Source organism: Oncorhynchus mykiss, chromosome 11 (assembly GCF_057628025.1).
Source record: "Oncorhynchus mykiss isolate SJ-2025 chromosome 11, ASM5762802v1, whole genome shotgun sequence".
Classification (NCBI taxonomy): domain Eukaryota; kingdom Metazoa; phylum Chordata; class Actinopteri; order Salmoniformes; family Salmonidae; genus Oncorhynchus; species Oncorhynchus mykiss.
Genome location: NC_143032.1, coordinates 70,987,949 through 71,012,145, shown reverse-complemented (window position 1 = coordinate 71,012,145; position 24,197 = coordinate 70,987,949). Strand labels below are relative to the sequence as shown.

The following is a 24,197-nucleotide window of genomic DNA, read 5'->3' as shown; positions in this document are numbered from 1 at the left end:
CAAGTATTCTATGAGATAATGAAGGATTTGATGAGAAATTACAATGTTGAGGTTAAGGATGCAAGAGCGAACTACTTCTCTACTCTGATCTCTGAGAAAATTCTGTTTAAGACAATTGTGTGTGTTGTTCTTGGATGTGGTCCCTACTAGACTACTAAAATATGTTATGCATACTGTTACATTCTGTCTATTGTAAATCGCTCCCTGACCTCTGGCTCCTTTCCAGCCTATTTGAAACTGCTCTGGTTCAACCTCTCCTTAAAAAGCCCAATCTAGACCCTTCCTCACTGAGTAATTATAGTCTTATCTTTAAACTTCCTTTGTATCCAAGATTTTAGAAAAAGTTGTTTTTAATCTATTGGTGGCTCATTTGAGCATGTACAATTTATTAGACAAATTCCAGTTGGCTCCCGCTCACTTCACAGCATGGAAACTTCTTTATTGAAAGTTAGTAATGACCTTCTGTTGACTGCCGATTCCCGTGAATGATCTATCGTAGTTCTTTTGGAACCCAGTTTGATAACATTCTTGTCGACCGGCGGGAGAGGTGGGTGGGAATCTCCGGCGCTGCCCTCGATTGGTTCAGGTCATATTTGAGTTGCAGACGTTTCTCGGTGAGCATGGGTGGTTCAGATCAAGCTAGCCTGGCTACCTTACACAAGTGTCTAGCTGACATTGAATGTTGGATGTCTGACATCTTTCTCCAGCTCAATGATAAGAAATCCAAGTATTTTTTTATCTATCCCCCACCTTGATAGAACCCAGATTGAAAATAGCTTTGGTCCTATATCCACCAATGTAAAGCTGCCTGACAGAACCCTTGCTGTCTTCTTTGAACCTGATCTGAACTTTGAGCTACATGTGGCTCAGTTGGTAGGGCATTATCCTTGGGTTGCTGGTTTGAGTCCCATGGGTGACCAGTATGAAAATGTATACACTCACTACTGTAATTCGCTATGGATAAGATTGTTGACGTAAATGTAATGTCAAGAAGGTTGTCCTGCTTTTATCATTTAAGAAATAGAGCTAAAGTCAAGCCATTTGTTTCAGTCACTGATCTGGAGAAAGTTATACAAGCTTTTATTTCCTCACGTCTACAGTATATTACTGTAACTCGTTGTATAGGCCTATCTGTCTCAGTCAGAAGTCACTCCATTGTCTACAGTATATTACTGTAACTCGTTGTATAGGCCTATCTGTCTCAGTCAGAAGTCACTCCATTGTCTACAGTATATTACTGTAACTCGTTGTATAGGCCTATCTGTCTCAGTCAGAAGTCACTCCATTGTCTACAGTATATTACTGTAACTCGTTGTATAGGCCTATCTGTCTCAGTCAGAAGTCACTCCATTGTCTACAGTATATTACTGTAACTCGTTGTATAGGCCTCTGTCTCAGTCAGAAGTCACTCAGTCAGAAGTCACTCCATTGTCTACAGTTCGTATAAAATGCTACAGCTCGGCTCTTAACCCTACAGACTTCTTGTTGTACCATTGGATTCGTCTATTTCTTCTGCATCTGTCAGTACAAACCATTAGTCTGTGTGATTAAAAGGGACTGAGGTAAAGTGTTTGTGAGACAAGGACAGATTCCGAAGGGGCCAGGGCCGGGTCTTTTTACAAAAACGTATGTAGAGTCCAAATGTTTTGAGCTACAACTATTAAAAGCTATCTATAAAAAGCTGAGACTCTCACAAACACATACATGTAACATATTCTATGACGCTCACAAGCTACACAAGGTCATTAGAAGGTAAGGGGTTCTTCTACATAGAAGATCACAGGTAACCACAGGACATAGTATTGTAACAACTCACGTGTAGAAGTAACATAGTAAACTTAGATCCGGGACCCTCCAATTAGTATGTTACATTTCGTATGGTATATATTAATTTGTGGATGTCCATCATCCGTTGAGTACGATATGTTGCGAATTACAATTCATATGATATGTTACAAATTGTAATTTGTACAATATGCTATGAATTTTCTAAATGTAAGATATGTTACTAATTCCAAATGGTTGTGGCTAACGTTAGCTAGGTTGCTAATGTTAGCTGGGTTAGGCGTTCAGGTTAGGGGTTAAGGTTATGAGTTAGGTTAAAGGGTTAAGGTTAGTGTTCAGGGAAGCATGAGCAAGTAGTTGCAAAGTAGCTAAAAGGTAGTAAGTAGTTGCAAAGTTGCTAATTAGCTAAAGTTGTCCATGATGGGATTCGAACATGCTACCTTTGGGTTGCTAGACATTCAGTCACATAGTAACCTGGGCAGGGGTAGACTTAACATAGTAAATTGAAATCCGGGACACTCCAATTAGTATGATATGTTACGTTTCGTATGGTATGTATTAATTTGTGGATGTCCATCATCCATTTCATATGATATGTTACAAATTATAATTCATATGATATGTTACAAATTGCAATTCGAAAAATATGTTATCAATTTGCAAAACATATGATATGTTACGAAGGCTCCGGTCTAGGTCCAAGACGCTTCTAAACAGCTTCTACCGCCAAGCCATAAGACTCCTAAACATCTAGTCAAATTACTACCCAGACTATTTGCAGTGCACCCCACCCCCCTCCCCATTACCCCCTCTGTGCACCACTGCTACTCTCTGTTATTATCTATGCATAGTCACTTTAATAACTCTACCTACATGTACATACTACCTCAATTAACCGGTGCTCCCGCACATTGACTCTGTATCAGTACCCCCCTGTATATAGTCTCCCTATAGTTATTTTATTGCTGCTCTTTAATTACCTGTTACTTTTATCTCTTATTCTTATCGTATTTATTTAAAACTGCATTGTTGGTTAGGGGGGGCTCATAAGTAAGCATTTTACGGTAAGGTCTACCTACACCTGTTGTATTCGGCGCACGTGACTAATACAATTTGATTTGATGTAATGTTAGCTAGGTGGCTAACGTTAGCTAGGCTAAGAGTTAGGGTTAGTGATTAAGATTAGGGTTAGGAGTTCAATTAAATGGTAAAGGTCAGAATTAGGGGAAGGATTAGCTAACATGCTACCATTGTTAATCATGCTATTGTTCTGTGCTTAATTTATCATCGTCTTCATTAACATCATCATCATCACCAACCCGGAACCTGTCCAAACTTTCTGGCATGACATTATTGTTTTACCCCGTTGGCGGCGGCCATCTGCACAATAATCTCGGTGGCGGCTCGGCTGAAGTAGCGTCCGTCGCTGCCCACCACCATGGTACATCCCTGGCGGTCCCTCAGGTCGATGGACGACAGTAAACTCTGGATGTAGTTCTGCAGGTAGTTCTTCTTGCCCTCGAACAACTCCGTCTTCCGCCGCAGCCCGTTGGTACCGGGCCGCTGGTCATCGAACGGGCTCGTTTGGACCGTTACCACGGGAATGGGGTTCGTCTCCATCCTCCTCACAAGAACACACTGGGAGGGACGCTTCAGCTGGCTATACCGAGGACGCCTCTGTCTGTCACAGAAATTGCAGGTCAGATGCTGGATAGAGGTGGAGAGCCAAACATATGCTGTAGAGACGGACCGTGTTAGAGAGGGATGTGAGGTCGAGTGATGTCCGCTCTAGTCCTCCAGAAGTAGGCCCAGCAATTGCGAGGGGGAAAGTGCGCTGACGCAATGACAGCACTCCAGCGTTTTCCTGAGGGATGGCTATTATGCTGATAGGCTAACTTCCCGTCAACAAATTCCTTGTCTTGTCAGCTTGGTTTTTAGATAGGCTAGTTATACTGTACTTTTAACACATGCCTACAGTAAACGTACAGTGAGAGCTTCGGATTTTAAAGTTCAAGTAGGCTAATGTAATGTTAAGCCAAGTGCTCTCTTCCGCCTGGCAACTCCCTCTTTTCCAAATAAGTCCGACTTTCCACAAGGACAAGCGCCTGCCAAAATCAAGGAGGGCCAAAAGCCCCTACAATCAGCTGTGCCTCTGGCCAAAAATAGCCGGGTGGAGTGATGGGAGAATTGTGTCGGGGCTGTAACCTGACCCTACTTCTGTCCACGACACTTGTCGGTTTGAGTCAAAGCACTAAGCACTGTCAGTGTGCGAGCATAAGCAGTTACCGACCGATCAATGACAATTAACTTGCATATGCGTAAAAGTGATGAGGCAGGACCTGAGGGCGAACTGTTGGATATTGGCATGGCCAAGCAGAACTCTCCTCTGTAGACAATAGGCAATATAGCTCATGGTAAAGAAAAACACCCTAGTTGGTTTTATTATTACTTTAAGCTAATGGACTAGATAAGATGAAAACCACCCCCTTTCCAAAATAACTAAACTGGGGGAAAAGGAGTGCGTCTTATTCAATGGCACTTCTCTCTCTCTCTCGGTGTATGTATAAGAGCGAGAGATTGCTTTACATTGCTTTGGCAATGTAAACATATGTTTCACATGCTAATCGAAATAAATTTAGAGAGAAAGAGAGAGAGGCATTATGTGCTGGTTCACTGACGCATAACTTGGTGGACAGCGCAACCATGAGCGAAATAAACTATTGAAAACCGTGCATCGCTAAATGTAAAAAATGACTAGCGGTCCCATAAGCCTAAAAGTAATTGTATGTATTTGGATTGCATTTATTTCATGCAATAACGTGAAAAAATATATAAAAAATATGCCAACACAAAATAGCCTCGCTATAGGTAGTAAACTTTTTGCCACACGGTGGCAGCATTGCATATTGAACTGGCCTATGGCTAGATGCAGATCCAATGTATCTTAATATGTATTTTTATATGTACTTAACAACAATTACATGAAATATTGCAAAACATGTATTTGCAATAAAACTAAATAGGGAACGAAATGTACACTGACTGACCGGTTTTAGTGAAAAACAAGAGTTCTGTTTCGCTAATTACAGCAAGGACTAACAAAATTGATAACAATAAATATAGTCTTATAATAATTCACAATGTCAAGATATTAAGTAATTAATATATGTTGCTGTTCAGAGGCCTATTTAGCTTATTTGCGAAGTAAGCCTGTTTGGAAATCTTTAGGTGCAATTATTTCCTCAGGCTATTTTGTTCTAATATAATAAATATTTCGCAGTTAATTGTAAGGTGTAAGTAAATTTGTTGAAGGAAATAAGTCATCAAAGACAGCAAAAAAAATCTCACGGTATGATCAAACATATTTATTGCTTCATTTCAATGTCGAAACATTCGGGAAAATCACAATACAATGTAGGCCTATTTTCTATACAATTGGCAAAAGTGCTTCCACTTTTATTTCCATTTTTACATTGACACCATATTTTAACAAATATATTATCAGCCTTCTTATTTACATGAACTTCTTTTGACATATTCAACATGGAATGAACACAAATAACATGCAGTTTAAATCATTTCTCTGAGAAATGCGTAAAGGTCTCTCCATTAAGCCTATAGAATTGTATCACTTAGACACAGATATTTATTTGGTTATAGCTACTACAAACAAACACTTTAACAACGAGGATAAGACATTTGAATACCCTCTGTTATTAAAGGGGGTGCGCTCAACATTGCACTTGGGCAGAATGGAGTCCTTGGAGCTGGACGCAGGCTCGGAACGAAACAACTAGCGGGGCCCGTGAGGAGATTACCATAGTCAATAGAACAATGAGAGTTGGAGTTCTGTGGATTTGTGTTCTGTGGTATAGAAGGAGAGGTTTTACTCATAATGCTGTCAATACTGAATGAACACTTTATCTGGGTATCGCGCGCAGGCTTCTGTTCTGCAGGTGTTGCTGCGTAAAGTTGCATTCTGAAGTCTCTGGGGGAAACAACCTTACCACTGCTGCTTATTCTCGGGTACGGTAAGTAGGAGGAAGGTGGCATCACGAGCCCGTCCTGAACCGGAATATACGGGAGAGGGGCAGCCGGTGCGCTCACTTGGCCTTGGGCGCAGTAAGGTCGCACGTAAGGCCGGTAACAGCTGAAGTTTGGGTAAAACATGAGTCCATCTTTCACACACTCCGGCTGGTTTCTCTTAAACCTCTTCCTGCGCCGGAGAAAGCTGCCGTTGTCAAACATGTCCTCAGATGCGGGGTCCAGAGACCAGTAGTTGCCCTTGCCTGGGTTTCCAGGCTCCCGCGGAATCTTTACAAAGCAGTCGTTGAGTGACAGGTTGTGCCTGATGGAGTTCTGCCACGCCGGAAACTTCTCCCGGTAGTAGCGGAACTTGCTGCTAATGAAGTCGCAGATGCCACTCAGTGTCAGTTTCTTCAGAGGACTCTGTAGGATCGCCATGGTGATGAGAGCGATGTAGGAATACGGGGGCTTTACAGAACCGTTCTGTGGTCTCCCCGATGAAGGCGCGTCTGCACAGAAACTGTTATCGCTCTCCCCGGACGAGTCGAACTCAGAACAGTCCAGTTCGGCGCTGGACTCGGCGGAGGAGCTAGGTTCGATGGTGTTCTCGGTCCGATAGAGACGAAGCTGGCCATGGAGAGGCTCGTCGTCTCCAACAACGTCTACCTCATTTGCGTCCAGGGGAAAGCCAGTCTGCTGGGACGCTTCAAACTCCTTGGAGAGGGTCATGACTGAGACCACAATGTCCACACACGAGTAAAAGCTCACCTTATCATTAATTCTTAACATGCATAAAAGCGCATTTACCGATGCGTAACAGCGCACACAGATATGTATTCTCTGACTTTCTAGGCCCCTCCTGTGCCTGTGCTCCTGGTCAGCCTGTCTGTGGTGACCATGGGAGTTTGGGGTTTTTATTAAAGCTGAGCTGTTACCCCCCCTAGCTCAGTCCCATTCCCACTCAGACCTATGACAGTAGCCCCTCGCTGCGGGGTGTTAGATGGACCAAGGAGAAAGCTAATGGGGAGGAGAAACCTGACATGCTAATTGGTCTTGTATGCAGACACCACAAAGTTCATGGAGTGAAACTTCTGAATTAAGAGTGTTCAATGAAATACAATAATAAAATGTATCGACTATAGTTAGCAAAAAGCATGTCTTTTTTAGGGTATAATCAGAATGGTGCTTTAGCAAGATCCGCCATGCTTACGCAGGTCTGTCTATAAAATATTGAGTTCCAGACATGGCACATTATTGGGTCTACAAAAAATTGCTATTATCTCGAGTAGGCTATATAAAGTAGCCTACACTTGAGGCAAATGCATTGTAGTCAACTTTATAACCTTAATTGGTATGCTCCACCTTTATTCACAGGGTTTACTTTGAACCGTGGCACATTTCCTGTTCAATTAGGCCTACTAAAACAGCACAGTAGCTCGACTGGAAGCGGGGATGCAATGGGAAATTTGAACACCACACCTAAACCCCGATAAGAAACGAAGCGTTTTACCCTCCAGACCCCTGTGGTTTCGTTTAGTTTGCCACCTTGGGATGCCCGCAGGTGATGTGGCCATGAAAATGGCCGTGGGACGGCTCCCCGTGGCCGGGAGAGAAAAGCAGCTGTAGAGGCATCTTATTAACGAGCAAATCAGCATTAGAATCGGGTAGAACACAGCGCAGCTGTGGCCTACGGGACATGGCTGGGGTTTATGGTCGGAGTGAATGGCCACAGCCATCCTCAAAGCAAACCCCGGGCCTGTGCGAGAATATGTGTTAAAACAGTCTTCGGAAACCCATCTCAATTGAAAATGCAAAGTTGGGAATACCCCACCTATTTCTTCACCTGTGTGTGTGCGGGTCCACAGGACGTGAGGAAATCGAAGGATGCACAGCCTACAAACTACCAGTAAACGCGCTAATATCGGTAATCAAGCCTAAAATAAACACAACCAACTCAAACCATCCAACAACAAATTAGACGCACATGTAGATGTATACCAGACAATAAAATGTACACTATCAGCCAAAATGTATATTTGACTTAAGACAAAAGCATCCGATTTGATAGGGCCAATATCCGTTTAAAATCGTTTTCATTTGTTTTAGTTTCCATAGTTTTTCACTACTATTGCAAATTCCTTGACCAAGACTTGTCTGCATACTTCTTGGCGATTCAGAAAATGAACGGGGACCTCATGCAACTCTGTCACTTCAAAACAATAAAACCAAGGCGTTAGTTAATATGCTTGAAACATTTTAAGCACGTTGTGGAATATTGCACCGGATTTACGCACCTTCATCAAACACCTCCAGACAAGACCACTCGAGTTTCAAAGTTTATATCAATTCATAGTTCACAATTATTGAACAAGCGAATTACAAGAAAATGCCAGGCAATACTTTTTTGTAATAATTGCGAAATATAAACATAACATATTGTAAACTCAAAACATTAAATCAGATGAATCATTTTTCTTTATTTCAATAATAGAAACACCCCTGCAAGTAGTCGAGCATGTTGACATTTACAGACAGCCTCATGTTGTGGTGCACCAGTTGAGATAAGATGTGATAAAAGCCTTAGCCTGTCCAAAACCTGAACTTCACCAACAACTTACATATTTTAAACACAGCCAAACTATTGATGAATACACTCATGCTTTCAATGAACAGGTTATGGGTGTTTGGAGTTTCCCAAGTTAAACATAATTTACAAAGAAAATGATAGTAAGGGCACTATTTACTTCTCTATTTTCCAATTGTCTTTTTTATCTTGATTGAGTGGAGAGTAACTGGGTAATGGTGTTGATGATGGATTGAGTCCACTCACACACTAATCTAATGTTTCCTCGTAGCATTTGCCTCATCAGCAAGTGACCCAATTACACCCAAGAGTTAAGAGACTACACACTGTGTATAGCCTGACTGTACTGTTGTCAATTAGATGCTTGCACTGTGGAGGTTTGGCCTGTAATCATTGTTAATAGTAAATACCATAACGTTTTGAGGTACTCCTGGACTGAACTGGAACACTCCACAGTGATGAGGATTACTGCAGGTACAGTAGGTGTTTCATTGTGTGGAGTGTATCAGAAAAAAACAGTAATAGTTCACTGTGAGGAGAGAGGGGTGGGGTTCTTGTTTAGTTCCTGTCCCCCACTTTCAGTACTGTTAAGATGAACTGTTCCTGTAGGATCTCTCTGTCCAGGTTTCTCCCTGTAGAGGTGAGGGGGGATACAAAGGATGACTTGGTCAGGCTTTATTGAGTAAAGCATTGAATGCATTAACACACACACAAACACAGCTGACCTATGAAGACGAGGCGGTTGACCCTAGGCTCCTCCCCCCACACCTGTGGGGTCTCATCCAGCTCGTAGAGTTCATGGACCCCCTGCAACATCACCTGTTTGGCTTTACCTGCGATGGACACGATCCCCTAGGATAGCCAACACACACACGAGCACACTATCATTCAGACTGAGTCATACCTAAAGTGTCCAGAAATCAATACACACAAAGGACTGAATCCTAACTTGAAATCTGCTGTCATATGACATTTTTGTCCAATAACATCTCCCATTTACATCAATGAATGCATGGAGGGCGTACTGCAAATAAATGTACGCACTGCATTACCACAGGGATGCCTATTGAAAACCACTGACAGAGGATAAACTATGCGTTTCACCTTCAAGCGAATGACAATCATGGGAAGTCCAGCTTGGTTCTTGAATGCTTTCTCCCACAGAAGATCCTGGAAAGAAGCAATCTTTTGTAAAACGGAATGTTTCTGATGTGAAAAGACGAGGTTTCTTTTATGGACCTTATAGTCTTCATGAGAATAACCCATTTAAAAACAATGATAGAGATGTGTCTCGATCTTCTGATGAAGCAGGGATTTTAGGTGGCACGTCAAACTCATGTTGGCAGAAAATAAATGTCCATTGTAATGAACATGCTGAATAACAGTGTTAATGTGTATGCTAACCTGGATGAAGACATTCAAAACATCCTCTGAGAGACTCCCAGATACTTCAAATGTCACTGTCAGAATACTCTGGAGAGGAAAAACCCGTACAGCACAGGGTTAATATTGTTGCATTTTCTGAAGCGTAAAAGCAACTAAATGTAAACTAGCTATTGTGCTTGAAATGATTGCTCTGAAACAGACTATTTTATGATTGAAATCAAACTTATTTGAAAAACAAAAATCTTTGCATGCATATTGCTAAATAAAATGATTAATATCAATATAAACTGCTTAAGGAAAGGAATCAGCATATTGTTAACCATTCAACCCAATGCCATTGTCACACCACATTTTAAGTGCTACCGATGACTGTCAATGAACGCGTCAAAAAGCTCAACTCTATCGAACACCGTAAACCAGCTGACACCCTTCTTTACCCACCCTCCCTCACTCCGCTGTATACTTCCTTACAGCATAACAAGGGCACTTTGCAGACATTTAGGGCATTGTGTGGAAGTGGTAAGGTTACACACTTCCTTTTTTATTTGGTATAACAACAGAAAAACAGCGCTCTTATTAGCATGAAAAGGGCAACTTGGAGGGGGGGTGGGGGGGGGTGGACCTACAGGGGAAGAAGGGGGATAACAAGGGCGGTTCAGCTTCATGCGGGAAAGGAGACCTGGCAAAAACAGATTACAATGCAGCCATTAACCCCCCGTGAGGTGCAAACATGACTGGAAAGTGAAGACCAATGCCAAACCAAGCCGGCCTCATTCTACCCATGAGCAGCCAACCCCAGTGTTTCCCCTAGTGATCCCCTTTTGGGTCACAGACTAAAAATGTATCCTGGTTTACCAATGGGCTCACGAGTGGCGCAGTTGTCTGAGGCACTGCATCTCAGTGCAAGAGGCACCACTACAGTCCCTGGTTCGAATCAAGGCTGTATCACATCCGGCCGTGATTGGGAGTTCCATAGGGCGGCGCACAATTGGCCCAGCATCGTCCGGGTTTGGCCGGGGTAGGCGGTCATTGTAAATAAGAATTTGTTCTTAACTGACTTTCCTAGTTAAATAAAGGTTAAATAAAAAAGTCAACTTCAAAAGATTTAAATGGGCCTCAGCACAAAAACAGTAGGGTAGGGACTTTTCACTAGTGTGTCATCCCCTGAAGGCATTAGGGACCACACTCTGCCCCAGGACTGTCTCCCTAGCTCACTACATACACAGCAAGTCGATTCCATTATAATATAGGGAGTGAACAGAAATAAATAGAAAAATCACCCATTATTTTCTACTTTTCACCTCCTGAATTGAAATATAATTGACCCCAACCCTGTGGTTGTTGATTACACAACGATTGCTCATTCCTTTTCTATAAAACGCCTGATTGTGGGCAGTCGATGAAAAAAACGAGACCAAAAACATATTGTTCAAGATACGAATAGAGCAGACATAATCAAAGCTCAATATTACTTTCAGGAATCAGCGATGACACTCATTACATCCTTTTTTATTTGTCCTTTATTTAACTAGGCAAGTCAGTTAAGAACAAATTCTTCTTTACAATGACGGCCTAGGAACAGTGGGTTAACTGCCTATTCAGGGGCAGAACGACAGATTTGTACCTTGTCAGCACGGGGGTTTGAACTTGCAATCTTCCGGTTACTAGACCAACACTCCAACTACTAGGCTATCCTGCTGCCCCTTACCTTATCCAGATGTGGTCTTGTTGTTTTCACAAGCTGTAGCTTTTCTACCAAGCTGTGAGATAAAGGACAACAGGTTAAGTGTTTCTGCAGTATCTTTGATTACATGACAACTAACCATGCAGACACATGGCTTATTCTACAATCTGGAAGCATCTACCTGTGAAATTAATCTGGTATTCCTAGAGTTTGTCAACCATTCTGTGGTTTTATATGTCTACGTGAAGAAAGGTATTTTCCGATGTCAATGCAATGAAAAGTTGTAGTGTCCACACTTACAAAATAGGTTGTATACATTATTGGTTTGTGTGTATGTGTGTTGTGGCATTTGAAGAGAGAGGAGATCGGCTGTAAACCCTGAAAACCCACGCCCCCAGATGCCATCCTGTTGTTCCTCCACCTAGCCCCCTTGACCCCTCAAGGAGGACAAACAATGTTGAGCAGCTCTAGCCCTCTCTGCTGCTAGTGCCACACGTGGACCGGTGGGGGGTCACTTCAAACAGCCAGCGTATGCTCTGGGGGGGTCAGGGAGGGGAGGAAGGCAGAGGAAAGGGGCTATCTGTGTACTTAGATGACTCTCCTCAGGGATCATTACAGACACACACACACACACACACACACACCTCTAAACCTCTGCAGCTGGATGGGAGAAGAGAAAACGCCAGTGACTCCATTCATGTGAAGAGAGGTTTACCACCAATGACTCCATTCATGTGAAGAGAGGTTTACCACCAGTGACTCCATTCATGTGTTGGAGCTTTTACTGCTGTTTTACTGTGGTAACAATGAGGAACCCCCCATGGTCCTACAATTCACCAACCCCTCTATAGCCTGGGCCCTTCATTAAAGGGAAACATGGTCAACAACAGCACCTCTGTACAGGCTGCTGCACTGCCATGTTTAGAAGGGTAACAACTATAAATATTCACTGCTCATAACTACTGTCCCCTAAGAAACCTTTTCGGAGTAGAGAGTGGTTGAGAACGTAGAACGGGGTTGAGAGTGGTTGAGAACGTAGAACGAGGTTGAGAGTGGTTAATAATGGGGTTGAGAACGTAGAACGGGGTTGAGAGTGGTTAATAACGGGGTTGAGAGTGGTTAATAATGGGGTTGAGAACGTAGAACGGGGTTGAGAGTGGTTAATAACGGGGTTGAGAACGTAGAACGGGGTTGAGAGTGGTTAATAACGGGGTTGAGAACGTAGAACGGGGTTGAGAGTGGTTAATAACGGGGTTGAGAACGTAGAACGGGGTTGAGAGTGGTTAATAACGGGGTTGAGAACGTAGAACGGGGTTGAGAGTGGTTAATAACGGGGTTGAGAATGTAGAACGGGGTTGAGAGTGGTTAATAACGGGGTTGAGAACGTAGAACGGGGTTGAGAGTGGTTTAGAATGGGGTTGAGAGTGGTTTAGAATGGGGTTGAGAGTGGTTTAGAATGGGGTTGAGAGTGGTTAATAATGGGGTTGAGAGTGGTTAATAATGGGGTTGAGAGTGGTTAATAATGGGGTTGAGAGTGGTTAATAATGGGGTTGAGAGTGGTTTTAGAATGGGGTTGAGAGTGGTTTTAGAATGGGGTTGAGAGTGGTTTAGAATGGGGTTGAGAGTGGTTAATAATGGGGTTGAGAATGTAGAACGGGGTTGAGAGTGGTTAATAACGGGGTTGAGAACGTAGAACGGGGTTGAGAGTGGTTTAGAATGGGGTTGAGAGTGGTTTAGAATGGGGTTGAGAGTGGTTAATAATGGGGTTGAGAGTGGTTAATAATGGGGTTGAGAGTGGTTAATAATGGGGTTGAGAGTGGTTAATAATGGGGTTGAGAGTGGTTAATAATGGGGTTGAGAGTGGTTTTAGAATGGGGTTGAGAGTGGTTTTAGAATGGGGTTGAGAGTGGTTTAGAATGGGGTTGAGAGTGGTTTAGAATGGGGTTGAGAGTGGTTAATAATGGGGTTGAGAGTGGTTAATAATGGGGTTGAGAGTGGTTAATAATGGGGTTGAGAGTGGTTAATAATGGGGTTGAGAATGGTTTAGAATGGGGTTGAGAGTGGTTTAGAATGGGGTTGAGAGTGGTTTAGAATGGGGTTGAGAGTGGTTTAGAATGGGGTTGAGAGTGGTTAATAATGGGGTTGAGAGTGGTTAATAATGTGGTTGAGAGTGGTTTAGAATGGGTTTGAGAGTGGTTTAGAATGGGGTTGAGAGTGGTTTAGAATGGGGTTGAGAGTGGTTTAGAATGGGGTTGAGAGTGGTTTAGAATGGGGTTGAGAGTGGTTTAGAACGGGGTTGAGTGGTTAATAATGGGGTTGAGAGTGGTTTAGAACAGGGTTGAGAGTGGTTAATAACGGGGTTGAGAGTGGTTAATAATGGGGTTGAGAGTGGTTAATAATGGGGTTGAGAGTGGTTAATAATGGGGTTGAGAGTGGTTTAGAATGGGGTTGAGAGTGGTTAATAATGGGGTTGAGAGTGGTTAATAATGGGGTTGAGAGTGGTTTAGAATGTGGTTGAGAGTGGTTTAGAATGGGGTTGAGAGTGCTTTAGAATGGGGTTGAGAGTGCTTTAGAATGGGGTTGAGAGTGGTATTGATTCAAAGCCACACTGTACTAAAGACACTTACTTAACTCCATCCTTGTTGTCAAAGGAATGCAGATCCAGAACTTGAGATAAGTCCACCCTAGAGAAACAAGTAAGATAAACAGGTCAACACGTAAAACATGGCTAATTTCTGGTTTCATTATAACACTGTGGGTCAACTTAGAGGTGCACACTACGCTTTGATTTTAACATGCATATGTAATGAAAGCATCAATGTTGATGTCACAATACCACTGGACTGGATAGGACTCATCTGTTTTGTTATTAACCATTTAAAATGGGGCAATCTGCGACTTATACCTCAATTTGTTATTGTTTTAACCGCAGATTGCCCCTTTAATATCCAGTCCACAGAGAACCATTGACACATGGAGGACAGGAGTTGTGGGAATGTTGTTCTGGTTAGCCCCCTATCCGCTTTGGGCTTTCATGTTCTCTGTAGTATCTCTGGGGTGCAGAGTGGATCTGAGAGAGAGACATCCTGCCTTTGATACATGCAGAGCAGCACTGATTTCATTACCCAGCCAGCACCTACTTGTGTCTTATAACTCACAGACACAGAATGGGTGGTGCCTGGTTGGGCGTCAGAGGGGTCAGAGAGCAAGGGTTTGTGGGTAACGGGAAACCCTAGGATTGGGGGTTGTGTCTGTGTAGGGGGGGCTCAAATACAAGTCATGGCTGATACGTTTCATCTGTTTTACAAGAACAAAGCTGGAAAAACATGCAAAGGGATACGTTTGTGTGTGAGAGAGTTTTATGTGTTTAAAAATAGTCCTAGTAAAACCCCTGTAACATGAAGCAGGGCTGTGTCTCCATGTCGGGTTATGGCTCCAGGTCAGAGTAGGGCTACAGTAGACAATCACCATCCAACGTTCATATAGGCCAAATGAACCAACCCACCTTGACTTCTGACATTCCAGAATCTTGACCAGACCATTTATAGACCTTTAGAGGGAAGATGTTTATGATGATGTTACATACATACATACATACATACATAGATCCTCACTTGAATATTCTTTCAAACAGAACAGTGTATTAGTAAAAAGGTCTGTATAAAGAAACTAGTGGTCACCTGACGGTGTCTCTGAGGTGGTTGAGCTCTTCTCCATTCACCAGGTCAGTCTTATTGATGATGGTAAGGTCTGCCAGGGCGATCTGCCTGCACATACAACAGTAGAACCAATATAGTAACCTTTACAAAGCTGTATGGTGTTCCACTGGTGTTCCCAAGCCCTCCTGAGGTGTGTGTGTGTGTGTGTGTGTGTGGCATTGTAAAGGACGTGCCACACTCAAATGGGACCCCTATTATGTTGGAGAGGAAAACAGCAGTAGAAACAGAGAGCAGTGTAGAGACATTCCTCTCTGTAGGATCACCAACACCACCAGAGGACTGATGGGACAGCAGGAAAGGGGTGAGAAATCAAAAAGACCCAAACCTTTATGGAATTTAAACTGTCAAAAAACTGTGTGTATAAAACATGTTTCCTTCCTGTACTGAGACAGACAGACATAGCATACCTAGCTGTGTGTATAAAACATGTTTCCTTCCTGTACTGAGACAGACAGACATAGCATACCTAGCTGTGTGTATAAAACATGTTTCCTTCCTGTACTGAGACAGACATAGCATACCTAGCTGTGTGTATAAAACATGTTTCCTTCCTGTACTGAGACAGACAGACATAGCATACCTAGCTGTGTGTATAAAACATGTTTCCTTCCTGTACTGAGACAGATAGACATAGCATACCTAGCTGTGTGTATTAAACATGTTTCCTTCCTGTACTGAGACAGACAGAAATAGCATACCTAGCTGTGTGTATAAAACATGTTTCCTTCCTGTACTGAGACAGACATAGCATACCTAGCTGTGTGTATAAAACATGTTTCCTTCCTGTACTGAGACAGACAGACATAGCATACCTAGCTGTGTGTATAAAACATGTTTCCTTCCTGTACTGAGACAGACATAGCATACCTAGCTGTGTGTATAAAACATGTTTCCTTCCTGTACTGAGACAGACAGACATAGCATACCTAGCTGTGTGTATTAAACATGTTTCCTTCCTGTACTGAGACAGACATAGCATACCTAGCTGTGTGTATTAAACATGTTTCCTTCCTGTACTGAGACAGACAGACATAGCATACCTAGCTGTGTGTATAAAACATGTTTCCTTCCTGTACTGAGACAGACAGACATAGCATACCTAGCTGTGAGTATAAAACATGTTTCCTTCCTGTACTGAGACAGACAGACATAGCATACCTAGCTGTGTGTATAAAACATGTTTCCTTCCTGTACTGAGACAGACAGACATAGCATACCTAGCTGTGTGTATAAAACATGTTTCCTTCCTGTACTGAGACAGACAGACATAGCATACCTAGCTGTGTGTATTAAACATGTTTCCTTTCTGTACTGAGACAGACACACATAGCATACCTAGCTGTGTGTATTAAACATGTTTCCTTCCTGTACTGAGACAGACAGACATAGCATACCTAGCTGTGTGTATTAAACATGTTTCCTTCCTGTACTGAGACAGACAGACATAGCATACCTAGCTGCTTCATTGACCAGTCCCTCTGGTTTCTCTTCTGTCAGATGCTGCAGGAAGATAATTCATTAACCAAAGTTAGTGAGACCAATTTTCTGTTCTGACAAGTCACTATCCTCCAGTCCACTGACGCAAAAGAAAGTCTAAGCTAGTTTTCACCTTTAACTGTATTTCAAACTTGATTCAGCCCTGGGATTGAAGAGTAGATAAATGGACCAAAACTGACACAAAAAGTGACATCCCCAAAATGAAGAGAAGAACATGAATGACCCTCATCAATCCAACCTGTGATACAAGAAATCACCAGCTGAAACCGGGAGATAAATCAGACCCATTTTCTATTTGTGTCCTGCCCCTGCAACGGGGATGGAGACAACGCTGGTTTCATCTCCTGAGTGAAATATGTAATAACATAGGGACTAGGGATCGTAACCTCTTCTCCTGACCCCTAAACATCAACCTGTCAGTGGATGTCCCTCAGCTCTGGCCTAGCGAGTGATGGAAATCAAAAACTAAATACAATGACCACCCCTATTAAATCACCTTCCTCCATCACCATACCCCTGAGCCTGGGGCCTGATGGTGAGTGAGAGGCCTGGGACTTGAGTTCTCATCTGTCCCCAGTCAGAAGAGTATTTCAGGAGCAGAGGAGTGGAGAAAGGGGGGTTAGGGGGTGTGACAGTCCCATTAGAGTGATCTGCTCTGATATCAATTACCCCTTCAGTTTCAATCATCCTCTCTCTCGCTCCTCTTCCACCTCTTCCTCTTTGTGAGGGCCGAAGTGGCACCTAGGCCGTGAACGTGTTGACTGGCCAAGCACGACACCCTCAGATTACAGCCTATTATCCAGGTGTCATTTGACCTGCTCCTCTTCAAAGTGTTTAAAGGCTTTGAGTTTGGGAGGGTGGTGTGTGTGTGTGTGTGTGTGTGTAGGGTATGTAACTTTCTATAGCCTCTACAACTTGCGGACAAGACAAGATTGTTTGACAGATTCTGAGGATTGTTATGTGATGTCAACTTTTCAATTTTACAATAAACTGGAAATTACTTCAGCTGTGGCTTTTTCATTCAAAACAACTGGGAATCTCTGAATCCGGCTGGGAGAAACAGTTTTAAACAGTCATCCAACTTTGAATTCCAAGTCAGAAACTCTGGCATCTTACTCAAGCTCGGACTTTCCGACCTGAAGAACACAGACATCATGATTTAACCTCATCTTTTTCAGAGTTCCCAGTTGTCTTGAAAGCCCCATTTCTTTCAGGAGAATGTAGAGTAAATTTAGACAAATTAACCCGACCTCAGCCATGTCTGAATGAGCTTTTACCTGCATTGCGTATTTAGCATCAATGACTGTGACAATACCTGTAAACAAAATCAGAAAAGACAATAAGAGGGCGTGCACACACTACTCAATGAACTCTGACCCTGCAGCCTTTTGGTGTTTGGTATAGCTTGTGTGTTCAAGTCACTTTCTATGTCCACTTGTCCCCACCCCTCAATGAACACCACATGGAATACACACCGACAGCTCCTAAACACACCAATTGGAACACACACATTTAGCACAAAATAGATTGTTTTACCATCTAGATAGATGTCACTCCCTAGTTCTGCGTCAACCCAGAACATGGAGGCCACAGCACCTGAGAGGGTGAATTAGAGAGATATTTAGATTGCATACTGCAACATTAAAGAAGTATTAAGAACATTACCGAAGTAAAACAACAGTATCAGGAGACATTTACTAACCATTACAGTTTGCCTCTACCCCAAGCACAGCCACATTCATCCTGCTAGAACTCAGTGGACCAGATAAAACTAATTTGAGCAGCTTTCAATTGTTTTTTCTCCCCATAGGTACATTTAGATTGCTTCCAGGCATTTCCATTTCTCCACGGGGGAAGTTATTCCAGTGCCATGTCACCGTAGCAGGCCTACCTTGTTCACATAATGCACTTTTGTCAAACCGTCAGGCGGGAATAAGAAAGCATGGTAAATATTTGATAGGAGAGTAATGAAAACACTGTTTGTGAGTGGCATCCCACGCACCACCCGTCCAGCCTCTTCCTCAATAGGAGGTGCCAGCCCCCTGGGACCTCTCTGATTGACAGGCCTGTCTGGGCCAATGACAGCCCTGTCTCAATCAATAACCAGCCTGTCTCAGCCAATGACAGAGTGGAGGGGTGAGGAGAGTCCCGGTCGGAGCGTGCTCTGTCAGTCCCATGTGTGGATCAGTGGTATGTAGCTGGCTGTGTCTCTGGACCACTGACACCTGTCACTTATTGACACACTCCAGTGGTCACAGGGCTCGCCCCGTAATGGCCTCCTATTGATTTCCTTTCCCCCCCTGGCTAAACGTTTGCGGCCTGATGGCTTCCCTGTCCTGATGGGAATAGGCTGTTCAGATATCACCCCCCTGCCACACCCCAATAATCCCAATAGTCTTATTGGTCTTAAGAAGAAGCTCAACTAGCTGGACTGTTCTAGAAGTGGACGTCTGGAGTCAAAGTAAGGCCAACAACACAAAGCTTTGGTTGAGCATGCTGGAACTGTGAGATCAAGAATAGTATTGACTGTCAACACAAAATACGAGGGCATCTATTTGCATAGCAGACAGAATAGCACTCAGGCTTCAAGAATCATCCCGATGAAGTGAAATGCCATTTAAATACATTACACTTGCTGTCGAAACTTGCCTGTGTATACTTGTGAACCTGTTGTTGCTATAACGTACAGCTGTATTCTAACCAAATAAGAGAGTAAACAGGTTTGAGTTGACAGAGAGTGAAGCGTTCTTTTAGAACAGCGATTGTAAAACTGGGGTTTGCAAGTCGCAGGAGGTTTTTTATGGGATTAAAAATACTCCAGTCTGAACCTAAACTTCTAAAACCAGGTAGAAAGTGTTTAGAAATGATGATGAACCTATATATATTTTTTAAATAATTTAACCTTTTTCTTTAATCACAGTATCTTCAATAACTTCCAGGTCGCAGTTGTAAATGAGAACTTGTTCTCAACTAGCTTACCTGGTTAAATAAAGGTTAAATAAAAATACATAGAATTAATAGAGCTATTAGCAGAGCTATTTAGAGGAATTGGTTGATTTTGTGGTCTCACACCAGTGAGCTTAACATTCCTCATCAATGGCCAGGTCGCAGTTGTAAATGAGAACTTGTTCTCAACTACCCTACCTGGTTAAATAAAGGTGAAATAAAATAAAATAAAAAGAATATTGGCTAAATGGATTATTGACAATTGAAAAGGTGGGTATGTTGTTCTCTTGTCATATAAATTGCTACATTTACTATAAAGAGTGGCAGGTGGCATTTTTTTTCACAATGCAAATATTGGGTAGTTATTCACAGTTTACTTTAATTCAACTGATTTTATTTGGCTTTGCACGACGTGCGTAACTTACCTGGATCTGCCAGTCCTGTCGTTTCTAGAAGAATATAGTCAAACTTTCCTTTCTTCTGCATGAGATTTTCTATGGCTTTCAGACCATTGTCTCTAGAGGAGGGAATTATTGATTAGGAATGGTAGGTATCGTCAATTCACATCAGGGAATGATGTCCATCCAACCAGTTGAATGAATTGGCATAAACCTAAATAGATATACCCAAACATAGTTATTTTTCATGAGTTGGAAATAAACAATAACTGGTAATGTTGCATAGTTTAAGAAATGTTTGGAACTCACCTTTTTGGTAAAAAAAAGACTGATAAATTGCTGAGGTGTACTCACTTTTTAGGACACAAGCTGAAGTATATAGTACACATATGATGAAAATGCATGTTTGAAAAATCATATTATTTATTTCCTATTCAATAAAAGTGGGGCAATAGGATGTGAAATGACTATAACCACAGGTGTGAAATGACTAACTACTTACTATGAGATTTCACATTTCTTAACTATAAAATAAATGTGTTCATACTTAGTGACAGTAAAATATCCGTAAAACATTTCCTGGAGAGGCCATATGGGGGACTTAACATCGAAGTTAAACATACATACTTGACAGAGCAGCAGAGGCAGCCATTCCTAAGCTCCAGCCATTCCTCATACAGCTCTCCTGCCTGGCTCACAGCTAGAGACTTCTCCAGAGCACTACCTACAGGACAGATGAGGGACAACAATCATTATCAGAGCAGTAAACATCTGGGTGTTCTGCTGACTGGACTCTCAAATTTTATGCAAAAAATGTGTTATATCCCTTTTAGTGAGCATTTCTCCTTTGCCAAGATCTTCCATCCACTTGACAGGTGTGGCATATCAATAAGCTGATTAAACAGCATGGTCATTACACAGGTGCACCTTGTGCTGGGGACAATACAATTCCGGGTTCAACTGTACCGGGCAGATGGCGTCGTGTGGGCGAGCGGTTTGTTGATGTCAACTTTGTGAACAGAGTGCCCCATGGTGGCGGTGGGGTTATGGTATGGGCAGGAATGAGCTACCGAAAACAAACACAATTGCATTTTATCGATGGCAATATGAATGCACAGAGATACAATGAGGAGATCTTGAGGCCCATTGTCATGCTATTCATCCGACGTTATCACCTCATGTTTCAGCATGAAAATGCACGGTCCCATGTCGCAAAGATCTGTACACAATTCCTTGAAGCTGAAAAATGTCACAGTTCTTCCCTGGCCTGCATACTCACCACACATGTTACCCATTGAGCATGTTTGGGATGCTCTGGATCGACGTGTATGACAGCGTGTTCCAGTTCCCATCAATATCCAGCAACTTCACACAGCCATTGAAGAGGAGTGGGAAAACATTCCACAGACCACAATCAACAGCCTGATCAACTCTATATGAAGGAGATGTGTCGCGCTGTGAGGCAAATGGTGGTCACACCAGATACTGACTGGTTTTCTGATCCTCGCCCCTACTTTAAAAAAAAGGTATCTGCGACCAACAGATGCATATCTTTATTCCCAATCATGTGAAATCCATAGATTAAGGCCTAATGAATTGTAACTCAGTAAAATCTTTAAAATTGTTGCATGTTGTGTTGATATTTTTGTTCAGTTTTGCATTCATAACACAGATATATTCTAGGCGCTGTAAAGGATCTTGCAGCATCTCAAGGGATTCATCTAGGTTTGAACAGAGCTCTTTGCTGATCCCTAGTGCACTTAAAGTAAAGATTCAACAATTTTGAATGTTATATTGTTTTTGTGCATCTCTGAGTGATGTTCTATCAATTCCCTGGGTCATTTCATGTTTATCTGAGCTACTGCAGATCAAGCAGGCAAAGATTTGGCCCGAATGACGTAGCATTGCAATAAACCCGCTCTCACTACACTAGAAGTTAATTGGAATATGACTTTAAGATTGTGAAAACGTCTATCATACATGTCAGATTTCAATACTGGCCGAGGTCATAACGTGGGAGGCTGTCTTCTCTCGAATGAGCCATCTTTTTTTATTTAACAGAGGGTCTAACACATTTCTCCTATTTGTCTGACTCTTCATTCAAAGGTGCATTGCTTGGTGCTGTTGCGAATGTCAGACTCCACTCTGAGGCACATTGATCTGCAGGTTGAACATGGTGAGATTGTTGACTCCTATATTGACAGTGCAGTTTGTTTAGGCGATTTTACAGCTAACTAGCTATTTCACATGCCGATATTGACTTTGGTATCATTGTGTGAAACTACGTTTGCTAGCTAGCAACCTAACAAACTAACTAGCTAGCCAGCCCATAGAGAGCATTGCAATGTGGGTTTTGTAGTTGACTTGAGCTCGAGAGAAATCCACAGCGATTTTAACATGTTGCTACCAACCATATTATAACAACAAAATTAAACATTTGTTCCCAAAAAATATTGTTCTCACATATTAGTGTAACACTGTAAATTATGGCAATGAGTGGTTTTGGGTGCATTTTTCCTTTAACCCAACAAGAAAACATTCATGTCTTACAAGACAGCTGTAATGAAGCAACAAATCATTTTGTACCTTTATGAAAAAATAGAGATAGTGCAACCTATATAGACCACAAAAATGAACATACCTTCTCCAAATTCATTGAGTATGACAGCAATTCTCTTATTGTGTTGCTCAGTTAAAATGTAGTTCAACAGTGTCGTCTTCCCAGCACCTATATGGGTTATAAATGAACTGTTAGTCTGCAGAAGAGGAATGATTTCTATTAATAGCACACTGTAATTACTATAGATTTCTATCCCAGTGGTCAGTCACTAACCCTGACCATGGGGGAGCTACTGGGTGGTCAGGCTTTTGTTCCAGCCCAACAATAACACTTCTGATTCAACTAGGGCCTAATCAAAGTATTTGTGAGCTAGCTGAACCATGTGTTTAAGTGCTAGGCTTGAACAAAACCATGCACATTACGGATCTCTCGATGACCAAGATTGATGAGCACTACCTTCACGCATTTTCTGGCAACACAGCAGTATGCATGGGGGAGGGAACTAGACTTAACCGTCAGTCATACCGAGGTAGCCTGTGATGATGGTCACAGGTATCTGCTCGCCAGGTGAGAGAGGATTTCCTGCGATGGGGACCAACTCTGGGCAGTCATCATCCTCGTCCATTAAAACCTCATCCATGGCTGTTATGTGTTCGAACAGTACAATCTGTATTGTATTGATAGCGTTATAACGTTAGCTTACCTAAGCATATAGTTAATATAAACGTTAACATTCAATTTCAATCACGTGTGCAGATCTAAGTTAGCTCTAACAACCTTAGGTTGAATCTAACATATATTGGTAAAATTGACAGATGTTATGTGGGACCGTTTCAAACGCATCCAACAGTGTTGTGAAGTCAGCTAGCTATTTCTAGTGCTAGGCTAGCTAGCTAACTCTGCTGCTGTCCATTCGTGCATAGGGAAACGCTAGAACACTGTTGAGTTTAAAACTGTCCCATCAATATGACAAGTGTCCGTGTGAAGCAAATCAAGGCGATGAATTACGTTTACCTGGTTTTATCTTTGATTTTATAGATAGACAACTCTTTTCATGCTGATGTTTACGTAATGTGTTCCTTTAAATTTTGTTGTAGCTGTGTGCAACGATATATACAATCCGTCTGAGAAAAGGGATTGCTAGTTAAAGTTTTCCGCAAGACAGACCGATATCTCCGAGACTTAGGTAAAATAAATATTGGTGAACAAATAAGTAGGCCTATGGTCATTTGAAGAGATTACACACCTCGAAATCATTACGACGTATTAACTAAGGATTGTTGCACCATGAACTAACAACGTGCAGTTGAGCTGTCACGTCAACAAATAGTTATTGTTTTACGGTAGGGGGCGCGCTCACCTAGCTATTCGATGCGGGTTCATTCACTCGCTGGGCCCCCAGGCCACTGGAACGTTGGGTAATCATCTCAATGTGCTCCTGCCCATTGACCTTATTGCATATTTTTTGTCATGATAGAAAGGCTAGAGGTTTTATCAAATTGATGTAAAAAGTATTTTTTTTGGTGCATTTTAGCTAACCCTAACCTTAACTTAATTATCACACACAGACAGTGTGGTGAAGAAGGTGCAACAGCGCCTCTTCAACCTCGAG

At 42.3% G+C, this 24,197-nt stretch overlaps 3 protein-coding genes across 4 annotated transcripts in view; all 3 read right to left on the bottom strand.

The window, feature by feature from the left end:
• LOC110536297 (phosphoglucomutase-like protein 5) overlaps positions 1-3,985 on the bottom strand; it is a 51,526-nt gene extending 47,541 nt beyond the window's left edge. For both annotated transcript variants that reach the window (XM_036936211.2, XM_036936210.2), the window contains exon 1: positions 3,148-3,985. In XM_036936211.2, coding sequence (XP_036792106.1) covers positions 3,148-3,405 — 258 coding nt within the window. In that variant the 5' untranslated portion in view covers positions 3,406-3,985. The remainder of the gene's footprint in view (positions 1-3,147) is intronic.
• A 1,401-nt stretch (positions 3,986-5,386) lies between these two features.
• LOC110536644 (forkhead box protein D5-B-like) lies at positions 5,387-8,135 on the bottom strand. Its single transcript, XM_021622378.3, has one exon. The coding sequence runs from the start codon at positions 6,598-6,600 to the stop codon at positions 5,464-5,466; it is 1,137 nt and encodes a 378-aa protein (XP_021478053.2). The 5' UTR covers positions 6,601-8,135; the 3' UTR covers positions 5,387-5,463.
• Positions 8,136-8,268: 133 nt separating this feature from the next.
• LOC110536296 (COBW domain containing) lies at positions 8,269-23,947 on the bottom strand. The gene is made up of 16 exons (XM_036936207.2): positions 23,600-23,947; positions 23,111-23,252; positions 22,667-22,753; positions 20,653-20,749; positions 20,053-20,144; positions 18,218-18,277; positions 17,959-17,996; positions 16,638-16,684; positions 15,146-15,232; positions 14,971-15,015; positions 14,093-14,149; positions 11,490-11,541; positions 9,800-9,868; positions 9,500-9,565; positions 9,121-9,247; positions 8,269-9,027 (listed from the first exon to the last, which is right to left on the bottom strand). The coding sequence occupies exons 2-16, from the start codon at positions 23,223-23,225 to the stop codon at positions 8,954-8,956; spliced, it is 1,113 nt and encodes a 370-aa protein (XP_036792102.1). The 5' UTR covers positions 23,226-23,252; positions 23,600-23,947; the 3' UTR covers positions 8,269-8,953.
• Positions 23,948-24,197: the final 250 nt, after the last annotated feature.